The following is a 12401-nucleotide window of genomic DNA, read 5'->3' as shown; positions in this document are numbered from 1 at the left end:
TCTTGTGTGAATAGGAGCAACTCAGGAACTTGGCGACACAGAAAGAGCAGTCCTTACTTTATTCTATGATCCGGAGCGAGCAAAGTCATGGAAGAAGATCTATTTTTACAGCATCTCTACGGGCAAACACTTCCTGGAGCAAATTCTGGTGTGTGATCTCAGTGCGTATAGGGTCCCTTTCACACAATAAATTCATCCATTTTCAAGACCCGTTAAAATGTTTCGTTATGAAAACCCTTAAAATCGTCCGTTACAAAATCTAATACGGCCGTTACAAAATCCCATTATAGTCTACGGGATTTTTACATTACCCGTTTTAACCCATCATAGCCCGTTACTTTCTCCCGTCGCAGGATAACACATGTTATTAATAAAGGGCTATGACGGGTTAAAACAGATTAATGAAAAATCCCATAGACTATAATGGGATTTTGTAACGACCATTTTTAATAGTTTTATTAACGGTTCATTATAACAGATCTTAGTGTACCCGTCAGATCCAACAAAAAACATTTTTTTTATATATTACTCAGTACCTAATCCTGACCATGTACATCTATTTTTTTTTTTTTGTCTAGCATCTTTATTTTTTATTACACTGTTAATTTAGCTCACTAGTCTGAATTCCTCTCAAAGGGAGGGGCGTGGCCTCACTGTGCAGGTCTCCGCCCCCTCCCTCAGTATGCTGTCTGCTCACATCTCCCCTAGCATTAGCCAAACTACAACTCCCAGCTTGTCCTCACTGACAGTAGCGGGACACAAGCTGACAGTGGGAGGAATTTTCCTCCAGCTCTGAGCCCTGCACTCACAGCTGTCAATCAAGGAAGTGTGTCCATGACATTGGTGATGACGCATGGACACAGCAGGACTAGTATGTGTCCAAGCAGGCTGGGGGGTGTGGCTGGGAGTTGGGGGGATGGAATACAGTTTGAGCACCCCACGGTGCTGATGCTCCAAAACTAGTAGAGGGCGGCAACTATCTCTGTTTTTAAATAGTAATCCAGCTTTTCCAGATAAAGAAGGGTAACTGCAGATCCTTATAATTTCTAATTAGAGGATTATCCCTCAATAGACTTGCACCTCTGGAGCTGGTTATTTGTTTTTAAACTACTTGTCACTGGTATCTTAACATGAGTACTAAAAGTTGCATTTTAATAAGGAGGGGTTCTCAATAAAGGGGTCTTGTGCCCTGGGCTTAGGCCCTGGGTTTTTGTAAATTCATTGAATTGTGGTTCCTGACCCACCCAGGGGATTGCTTTGAGAGTGTGAGTTGTACACATGGTATAAAAGGCACTCAGCATCTTTTAACCCATGTAGACAGGAAAGATATAAAAGTTGCTCCTGGAGCCACAAGCTGTCTCGGGTATGAAGAGCGATGTCCATCTAGTGTTAACAAAGCAAAGGTCCTGCCCTTAGTTTGAAAGTTATGTGCGATTTTACAGCTGTAATGGGAATTTTACCACTTCAAAAAGTGCACCTTAAAGGCGTACTCCGCCCCTGGCATCTTATCCCCTATCCAATGGATAGGGGATAAGATGTTAGATCGCCGTGGTCCCGCTGCTGGGGACCCGGGGATCACCGCTGCGGCACCGCGCTATCATTACGGCACAGAGCGAGTTCGCTCTGTGCGTAATGACGGGCGATACAGGGGCCGGAGCAGCGTGACGTCATGGCTCCGCTCCTCATGACATCACGGCCCGTCGCCTTAAAGCAAGTCAATGGCAGGGGGCGTGACGACCGCCACGCCCCCTCCCATATACTTGTATTGAGGGGGCTGGCCGTGACGTCACGAGGGCCGGTGCTGTGATGTAACTATGCTCCGGCCCCTGTATTGCCCGTCATTACGTGCAGAGCGAACTCTCTCTGTGCCGTAATGATAGCGCAGTGCTGCAGCAGCGATCCCCGGGGTCCCCAGCAGCGGGACCCCGGCGATCTGACATCTTATCCCCTATCCTTTGGATAAGGGATAAGATGTCTAGGGGCAGAGTACCCCTTTAAGGGGTACTCCAATGGAGAATTTTTTTTTTTAAATCAACCTGTGCCAAAAATGTAAACAGATCTGTAAATTACTTCTATTTAAACATTTTAATCCTTCCAGTACTTATCTGCTGCTGTATACTACAGAGAAAGTTGTGTAGTTCTTTTCAGTCTGACCACAGTGCTCTCTGCTGACACCTCTGTCTGTCAGGAACTGTCCAGAGAGCACTGTGATCAGACAGAGAAGAACTATACAACTTTCTCTGCAGTATACAGCAGCTGATAAGAGCTGGAAGGATTAAGATTTTTAAATAGAAGTAATTTACAAATCTCTTTAACTTTCTGCCACCAATTGATTAAAATGATAAAAAATGTTTTCCACTGGTGTACCCCTTTAAAAATTGAGCACAGCGTAGAGCAGACTTCGATACATGAAAACTGAGCACCTCATGTCTTTACTCACAAAAGTAGCATTTTGAATCAGGCTCATCTGAAAATGCACTTGCCACATCATTCAATCTCGTGTTCCCCAACCAGGGCGCCTCCAGTTGCAGAACTACAATTCCCAGCATGCCCGGACAGCCAAAGGCTGTCCGGGCATGCTGGGAGTTGTAGTTTCGCAACAGCTGGAGGCACCCTGTTTGGGAAACACTGGCATAACTGAAGGGGAGGAGATGGCAAAACATAGTGCCAACCATACCCACATATGTAGGGAAGTCATGTCATGTGACCACAAAGTTCAACCTAATGCTGTTTTGCTGCTTTCTAATGGTTTTTATTATAAATTTGAGAATAATTAAAATACTTTATTAAAATTTTTGCTATGTTACTTGTCTTGAGTTCATTTTATTTTCTTCCAGCTTACTGCCTTGGCTCTCTTGAAAAAAGAAGATTTCTCCAGTCTAGATATGCTGCTGTCTAATGAGTTTAAGCCTTTGAGACATCTTCTAGTCCTCTTGGGATGGACCCACCTCCAGAGTACGGAGTCGGCCAAATCACTGCTGCGGGTCATGCGTAAAGATATGGTACGTCTTATAAAATACTAAAGGATGTGGCGGTGTCCTGCATGTACTGTCCAGGTCAATAAGGGTGCATTCACACCACGGTTGTTCAATACGGGGGACCCGATCCGGCTGGGAGATGTGAAAACCCGGCCCACATCTCATTTTTGCCCCGTATCTGGTTTTGTGACCGGACTGAAAACCATGGTATACTATTAAAATTAATGTGACTGCCTGTATGGGAATGCCTGGGGGAAATCTTTCTGCAGACATTCTGCCGTGAGAACATTAGTAGGGAGAATAAGTGACTGCTAGAGAATAGTGCGCATGCACACACAAAACAAGGTAGTGATATGGGTTAAGATATTTCTAATTAATTAAATGGGCACTGTCACCAACCTTATTTTTTGATATGTTGTAGTACTTATATACTACAAAATATCTCTAATATACTTTTATTATTATTATATATTTTTTTTCATTAAAAAGGTTTAATTTACATTTAAAAACCGGCCACTGAAAAAGGACTGATTTTGGCCTGGCAATCAGTCCTTTTTCAGTTAGGCTGCACTCGCTCCCTGCCTGTCAATCAGACAGGCGGGAGCGAGCGCATTGGCCGCCTCTGCCCCTGCACGCCTGCTGCCGGACTTTGCAGTAAGTGTAATGAGGGATGGGAGCGATGGAGGGAGCGGGGTATGGCACGCGGGGGGGGGGACGGTGTAGCGCTGCATGTAAATAAGTTTATCTACACAGGGTGCCTCCAGCTGTTTCAATACTACAGCTCCCAGCATGCCCTGACAGCCAATAGATGACAGGGCAAGCTGGGAGTTGTAGTGGTGAAACAGCTGGAGGCACCCTGTGTAGATGAACTAAGGGCGGAAGTCCCCCCCCCACCCAGCAGGCATCAGTGACGTGGTGCCTGCTGGGGAAGTCTGCCTGGTAGTGAGCACACTACCAGGCAGAAAAAAAGTTTTATTTTTAATATAGTAAAAATAAAAATTAAAAGCAGGGAGGGGGTTAGGGATAGATTGGCAATAGGCAGGGACAGAAAAAAAAATAGGATGGTGGGAGCTACCCTTTAACTATTTAAACATCCCCTACGCAAAGGATAGAGGATAAGATGTCTGATCGCCGGGGTTCAGCCGCTGGGAACACACACACACACACACACCCCAATCACCCCCCCCGGTGCACGATCCTCGGGCTGGCGCCGCTCAGTGTGTCGGATTACGGGGTGTCGCGTTGGAAATTGGATAGGGTAAAGGTATTTAGGAGCGGAGTTGTCACATCCACAACACACAAACTTATCCCCCAGTAGATAGAGTATTATTGCCAGAGGTTTGACTACTGAGAGAGTCTGTGATCTCAAGAACAGGGGTCCCTAGGTTCCAGTCTGAATGGAGTGACTAGGGGGACTCTATTCATTGTCTGTGGGACTGGCGAAGATAATCGTACACTGTTGGTGAGGCAGCCTCTTTTAAAGAGTTAATATCTGTAGAACTGAATACATTTCTTAATTAGAATGCAGCCTTGTAAAGGATTTTAATTGTTTATTTATTTATTTATTTTTTTTTTTTTTTTGCAGGATCTCTGTAATGATTCATTATTTAAAGACTTCTGTGATGGCCTCATGTATCAGGTAGAAGCTTTGGAGTGGTGCCTCGAGCACAGCAGGTATGATGATGGAGCATTTTTCCTTTTTCGTTTATCTATACAGGGGGGGTCCGACCTCTGGGACACCCCGTAATCTCACATACAGGGCCCCGGCTCTGCTCCTGTAATGACGTGTTGCACCCAGCACTGAATCTGGTCGATACACGCCCCCCTCTATTCATTTCTATGGGAGAGGCAGATAATCACTCCTATGGCCTTTCAGAAAGCAGGATATTTTGCAGTATGCTATAGGAGGCAAAGTTTCCATCTCCATCTCCACAGCACCCGTCTCCAGGGCGAGATCCTGTGCCATAGAATCACATTGTACTGGGTCTTACACGGGAGAGGTGCTTTGGTGACAGAGCAGAAAGCTTTATCTCCTATTGAATACTATATATTGCAGGAGAATGGCTTACCGCCAGGCTTTTTGGGTGCCAAATTTAATATTAATGTAATTTAGGAAAATGATCAATGTGCACAGTACTGCAATGTGTGTTTACCAGGCACAGTGCCACATATTTGGCATTGGTTATGTCTGGGACTGCACTATGATGTCTCCTTTCTATCTATTGATTTCTTTTATTTATCATCCGTTTGTAAGTCTGTATAGCATTTACTCATTCATACATATACAAGGCATGGAATTCTTTATAAAGGGCTTTCATCTCATTCTGTTATTTAATTTTGCAGACAAGAGATTTCCAGAAAAGATGTTCTTCATCACCTGTGTACCCTGGACAGCCATTCCTCTCTATATATCCTTCACCATCTCACCAACTTGCCACAACTTAATGAAGACGAAGTTCTGAAACTTCTGAGAAAAGGACTTGCAGAGGAAGGTGCGAGTCTATACCATGTCACATGACATTCACAAAGTGTTATCCAATGCAGAACTAAGGCTCCTTTTATAGATGATTTAGTTGATTAGTGGATTTTTAATCACTAAAAAGTACTAGGAGAGAACTTTTCAACCATGCGCTTCATTCTCAGCTTGTCCTATCGGTCAATATGTGACCCTAAGCAGTTACATTTAAGACAGATCTCTAGGACATGTCAGAAGGTTTTTAAAGGGACATTTTAACTCCTTAATTCCACATGACTTACTATAACATCATGACTGCATGAATTTGGGGCAGCCAGTAGCCCAGCCTGCATGCTCCATGACTGTGCTGGCTGTGTTATCTCCAATTTCGCCCATTTAACCCACTTTTCATGTCATATCTAATTGGGAATCCCCTGTATTCTTGCTTCCCTGGTGTGCTAGGATAGTCCCTGAAAGGATTAATTCCTGGTGTCCCATAGTTTACTCTCCTCCCCAAGCTTCGACACACAGTTCCTTTTATTCTGTTTCTGATTTAAAGCTGAATATTGGATACTGATTTCCTTAATTTATTTTAATTTTTTGGCTGCCATGGATCATAAGGACCAGCACTAGGCAGGGACAAAGAGGACCGTTTTGCAGTGATATAAATAGTGATGCACTGAAAGGAAAATTTTGGTCCGAAACTGAAAATTTAAACTGCACTTGTGAAATTTTGTGACCTTTTTGTGCATAACTCTGAACATTGTGATCTGCGATATACTTCTCTGGTCTGCTTGACGGCAGACCAGGGAAGAAGACCTCATGATGGCAGCAGGTAAGCAGACCTCCGGCCGCCATCTTAGCTGATCCCTGTGGCCATACCGCGGGCGATCAAATCAGCCACCGGAACCGCTGCAGATTCTGTGATCAATATTTTCCATGGTATCTGAGAGGTTAATGGCGGACATCAGTTTAATAGCTGATGTCTGCTATTACGAGTGGGTCCCTGGCTGCTGATAGCAGCCGGACCCGCGGTCTATGATGTGAGGGCAGTTCCTGCACTTGCATCATAGCCATGGTGGGACTGGGGGTGTGCAGGTACATCCTGTTGCGTCTTGTACGCTTTGTGTCCTCTAGGGGTTAAGTCACACCCACCAGTGGGAAATTCTTAGCCGAAAATGAGAGGGTAATTTTTGGCCTATGATTTTCGGCAGCTGAAATTTCTGTGAATCCTTAGACATAACAGCTGCAAAGCTAAAGAATTTACATCACAGATTTAAAAGAATAGTTAAAATATTCCGGAGAAATGGCCATGTTCCACAGTTCTATTCATGCCGATCAGTGACTTCTGATTTCCCTTGCAGGTTACAGTGAACGAGAAGATCTACATGAGCTGACGCAGCATCGCAACATAGTTGTGTTTCAGGCATTTTGTGCTATGAAGTATGCCATCTATTCATTGTGTGTCAGTGCTCCCAGCCATGCGCAGGGCAAGGATTACCATACTTACCAGTTGACCAGCTCGCTGGAGGACGGAGAGTATGGAAAGAGTTCAGGTGAGGGACACTGCTCATTCTTTAATTCTTTAAAGTGGTACTCCGGTGCTTAGGCATCAGCTATCCAAAGGATAGGGGATAAGATGCCTGATCGCGGGGGTCCCGCCACTGGGGACCCCCGGGATCTCGGCTGCAGCACACACCTCAACGGCTTCCGGCAACGCTGGAGGCTTCGGATCCCGACCACGCGAGCGAAAGAGCGTGACGACACTACTCCACCCCCTGTGTGATGTCATGCCCCGCCCCTCAATGCAAGTCTATGGGAGGGGGCGTCACGCCCCCTCCCATAGGCTTGCATTGAGGGGGCGGAGCGTGACGTCACACGGGAGCGGAGCCGTGGCGTCACAACGCTCCGGCCCCGTGATCGACAGTAATCAGACCCGGAGCGAACATGCTCTGGGGACTGATTTAAATGGGGTTGGGTGTACAAGATCACGGGGGTCCCCAGCGGCGGGACCCCCACGATCAGGCATCTTATTCCCTATCCTTTGGATAGGGGATAAGATGTCTAAGCGCCAGAGTACCCCTTTAATTGTAGAAATGCAAGCAAACCTCTATTCATGATGCTCATGATTTATTTATTTTAATTTTTTTTCTCTTTGTTTCATTGCAGAGTTTCCAAATCTTTTTGTACAGTATTTAACCAAGTGCCAGTATTATTTATATCCACTGCCATTGCCGCTCAAATTGGAGCTTCTGGAAAACATTTTCTCCTTAATGTTTATATCTGTAGCTGATCTCGGCTCTGAGCCCCCCCTTCCAGAGGGCTATGCTGTAGAAGAAGCTGAGGAAGACTTGGAACTCAAAGTCGGCAGGCTTGGTAGCCTGGACAGCAGCACTGAGAAAGGGGAGAGCGCACTGGTCATGTCTCCGATGGAAAGTCCCCAACATAATAATAGTAGTGTGATCATCACTGACCTGAATAATACTGCTCAAGGGTCAACACCGTGTGCTTTAGAAAACTCTCCAAACAATTTATGGGACCTGGTGGGATCCAACTATATTGACTTGAAACACTTTGCCAGTAGGTTGAGTGGATTTTTGGTGGATGAGATTGTGTTGGACTCTTTCCTAAAAATGTTGAAAGAACAGGTAGACCTGATTAAAGACTCCATTCACATGAGTGATCATGAGCTGGCTGGTGAACGTACATTATTTACATCAATGTCGCAAGACTTCAGGAACAGAGTAAGCCAGTTGTCTAAATATATTTCTGAAGCCCAGTGGAGATACAAAGTGGTGACGAGCAATAGGAACGCAGGTATGTCACACATGGGTTTCTCTTAAAGAGGATGTATCATTTTATATAGTGTTATCAAGTTCAGACATCTATGTTCATGTTGCATGCCAACGTCTATCATTGCATACTTCGGGCCCATTCACTTTTATGGACAAAATGTGGTCAACTAGTGACTACGTTGGGACAATTTCACAAATATTTGCAGCTATTTTACACTTTTACATTTTATTTATTTAATCCCATGGAATGTGTAAGGCTGGGTTCACACCACGTTTTGTTCAATACGGTTCCCGTATACGGCTGGGAGGAGGGGGGCGGGGCTTAATCGCGGCGCCCGCACTCAGCCATATTCGGGAACCGTATTTAATGTATGTCTATGAGCCGACCGGAGTGAACCGCAGCCTCCGGTCGGCTTCGTTTTCGGCCGTATGCGGTTTCCCGACCGCAGGCAAAAACGTGGTCGACTGTGTTTTCGCCTACGGTCGGGAAACCGCATACGAAAACGAAGCCGACCGGAGGCTGCGGTTCACTCCGGTCGGCTCATAGACATACATTAAATACGGTTCCCGAATACGGCTGAGTGTGGGCGCCGCGATTAAGCCCCGCCCCCTCCTCCCAGCCGTATACGGGAACCGTATTTAACAAAACGTGGTGTGATCCCAGCCTAAGTTAGGTCCACTAAACGCGCCGGCCTGTACATCACAGTATACATTGGCAATTGACAGGTCGCTCTTGTATACCTTATTTGACAGGTTACGAATGTATACCCTTAAAGGGGTACTCCACTGCCACAGAGTCTGAAACATTTAGTTTCGAATGCTGGGTACGTACTCCGGGGGTCGTGACGTCACACCACGCCCCCTCAATGCAAGTCTGGGAGGGGGCGTGACGGACATCACACCCCCTCCCACAGACTTGCATTGAGGGGCTGTGACGTCACGACCCCCGCACGCAGCATTCTGAACTAAACGTTCTGGACGCTGGGGCAGTGGAGTACCCCTTTGGATAGGGGATAAGATGCCAGGGGCGGAGTACCCCTTTAAGTAAAGTCGACCATCCACATAAGATATCCGCTGAAAACTCGCACACACTCAAGCCCAGCGTACGTTTCTACTGGATGGGGAGAGGGGAGAAAGCCGCTGATATACCTCTCTTGCAGTAGCTTATCGCTTCAGGAACACCATTCCCTTACCCCCAGATATCTGCCGTCAGGTGAGATTTAGTAGGCCGCCGTACACACTAGATGGTCTTCTAAAATTGACAAATTCAGGCAGCACTTATCTAATGCATATGGCCAGTTTATTATTTTACTGGTGCAGTTGGTCTGTTCAGAATTTTAATTGCAGAATAATACAAAAAAAAAAAAGAATACATTACTTATATTTGTAGGATAAGTTGCTCCTTGTTTGTTGATTTTACTGTTTCTATATGCTTTCTATAGAGTATGACTTTGTGTCTGCACGATTACAATTGAAGACTTACAAAACCGCCAGTATTAAAAGACGCAGGAGAGCCAAAGGATGTAAGTAAACGGCCATATTGTTGTGGCTTTCTAAATAATTTTGCACTATGTAAAACAATTAGTATAGCAAAACCATTTTAAATGGCTGCTGCTCCAGTCTCGGAAACATCTGTGTTTCCTGGACTGGAGATGTGACGTCACACCATGCCCCCTCCATTCATGTGTATGGGAGGGGGCGTGACGGCCGTCACGCCCCCTCCCATAGACATGAATGGAGGGGGCGTGGTGTGACGTCACTTCTCCATGTCCCGGAAACACAGAGGTTTCCGAGAATGGAGCAGCAGCCTGGCATAGAATGTGGGTGCTGCATAAAGATCGTGGGGGGTCCCAGCGGCGGGCCCCCCGCAATTAGACATCTTATCCCCTATCCTTTAGATAGGGGATAAGTTGTCTATGGCCGGAATACCCCTTGAATATATAATAGGCTGTTTCGCCCCGTCCGTGTTAAACTCTCACAGCATAAGGCTCACACACAGGGTAGGCAGAGGGACTGTTGCATCACTCTCCTCCTCTCTCTCCCCTGTCATCAGTTGGGCTTTTGTTCACATTTGTGTTAAATTTTGACTGATAGATTTATTCTATTCTTTTTGTTAAATCACAAAAATTTACATTCTAAGTTAATAACTCATTGGACACTATTAGTATGTGTCATCCTATTGATCTGGCAGAGTGTTTAAAGAGTACCTCTCTTGATCTTGTTTAATGTTATAATCCTCCCAGTTCACTGCCCCCACCATGATAAACCACCCCCTGCCTTTTATTTTTATTATTTTTTTAGTTTTCTACCCTGATATTGCTCTGTATTTTCTGCTCAGTCTCAGATTCACAGACTGGAAAGGGGCGTTCCCCAGCAGGCTTTCCATCATCTGAAGCCATACAGGGGAGAACTTCCTCCCTCACTCTGCTACACACAGCCCAGAGCAGTTCAATGTGAGATGAGCTATGGTTAGCTAAGGCTGCATTTCCTGAGTTTGGACTTCTGCCAGGCCAGCAGGAGCTAAAATCTGTGCAAAAAGGGGGGGGGGGGGTGCAATAGCAAAAAAATTTTTTAATGAGAGTGCCCATTTAAGCTTCTATTACAACTTAAAGGGGTTGCCCAGTAAGTCGTATTATTCTTCTATTGTCCTCAGGCTGCCAAATAAAAGAACAAACACTTTAACTTTTGCCTTTCCCCCACAGCTCCGGTATCAGGACGCCACATCTCAGCAAACTGTTTTGTTGCTGGACCCGGCCAGTGATCTGAAGTTGTGCGGGACTCTAGAGGAACGTGGGAGCGCAGAACGTCTTGTGCGTCTGCGTCACCTCCCCTCCAAAGCCAACAATGCTAGCCCTGATGAGGCCGTACAGGAGGCAGAGAGGAGGTGTGCCTATGTCGGCAAACAAGCACTGCTGGTTGTGGATGGAAAGTAGCGCGGCCGCACCAGACATGCTGCAGTCCTCTAATTCCTAAAAATTTTAAATCATCAGAGCTATAGACATGACATCACAGCTCTGCTGAACCAATCACTGGCTGCAGCAGTGTCACACCTCAGCCAGTTTTAGGCGAGCGGTATTTTCTGTTCCCACGGCTGTGGGTGCTTTGCTCGCCAGCTCAGGGGAAAGCAAAATTACTAGCTGCGGACAGAGCACTCAGATTCTTGAGCTACGAGGTAGCCAAGAAAGTGTTTTTATTTTTATTTTAAATTTTTTTGTAAAACTGTGATTTTTTTTTTTTAAATTAAAGTTTTCCAAAATAGAAAAAGACAAGTATACCACATTCAGTAAACAAACAAAGGGGGCGTACCTGGAAATTAGCGCAAGTGACTTGACTTTAGAGAAATTTCCAAAACAAAAACAATAATAATAAGACCTCTAAAGCTGAACAATCAAATAGAACTGCAAGGTATATTTAGGAGGCAAACTGAAAACAAAAGATGAGCAAGAGAATGGGCATAAGGCACATACAGAAAAAACACAAGACAAATAAAGACAAACATGCAACAACAGACAGACACACAGGAGAAGACCAGGAGAAGGGGGATAAACATCGGGGCAAGGGGAAGAAATTCAAGGAGGTTGTCGATCAATAACTCGTCATGGATCCCTAACAGATAAGAGAGACTCCACAGTATTGTTCAGAGAAACAGTCAGACTCGAGTGATCGGATCTCACGAACACGTGCCAGAAGGTCATTTTTAGAAAGGGGGAGAGTCATCTTCCAGTGTTTAGCAATCAGCGTTTTATCGGCCAAGACAATATGCACAAAAAGTTTAAACTGTTTCTTGGACAAGGTCCTGTAGGACAAGTGCAGGAGATAGACCTTGGGGTCAAGAGGAACAGATACCCCAGAACTGAGCAGCTTAAACGGGCCACCATTTCCCAAAAACCTACTATAAGCGGAGAAGTCCCAAAAATTTGAAACATGGACCCAATCCCAACCCCACAACGCCAGCATTGTGGAGGAATGGAAGAGTTCAGTTTATTAAGTAGTTCCGGAGTATGGTACCAACCTAGGATCAGTTTAAACTGGGTTTCCTTGTAAGCCGGACAAATCGAGGCCTTAAAGGCCCTCTCCCAGATCACTCGCCATTGGGACATAGTCATATGGGTGTTCAGAACCTCCTCCCAGTGGTCCATAGAACGGTGGGCAGGGTCAGCCCCACCTAGAGGA

The 12401-nt window shown here is 45.5% G+C and overlaps 1 protein-coding gene across 1 annotated transcript in view; it reads left to right on the top strand.

The window, feature by feature from the left end:
- ZFYVE26 (zinc finger FYVE-type containing 26) overlaps positions 1-12401 on the top strand; it is a 106690-nt gene that overhangs the window by 16013 nt on the left and 78276 nt on the right. Inside the window, exons 5-11 of the mRNA XM_056547099.1 lie at positions 15-148; positions 2838-3002; positions 4564-4652; positions 5322-5470; positions 6798-6989; positions 7603-8250; positions 9671-9751. Coding sequence (XP_056403074.1) covers positions 15-148; positions 2838-3002; positions 4564-4652; positions 5322-5470; positions 6798-6989; positions 7603-8250; positions 9671-9751 — 1458 coding nt within the window. The remainder of the gene's footprint in view (positions 1-14; positions 149-2837; positions 3003-4563; positions 4653-5321; positions 5471-6797; positions 6990-7602; positions 8251-9670; positions 9752-12401) is intronic.

Source organism: Hyla sarda, chromosome 11 (genome assembly GCF_029499605.1).
Source record: "Hyla sarda isolate aHylSar1 chromosome 11, aHylSar1.hap1, whole genome shotgun sequence".
NCBI classification, from domain to species: domain Eukaryota; kingdom Metazoa; phylum Chordata; class Amphibia; order Anura; family Hylidae; genus Hyla; species Hyla sarda.
The sequence above is the reverse complement of the archived record's forward strand: the minus strand, read 5'-3'. Positions and strand labels throughout refer to the sequence as shown.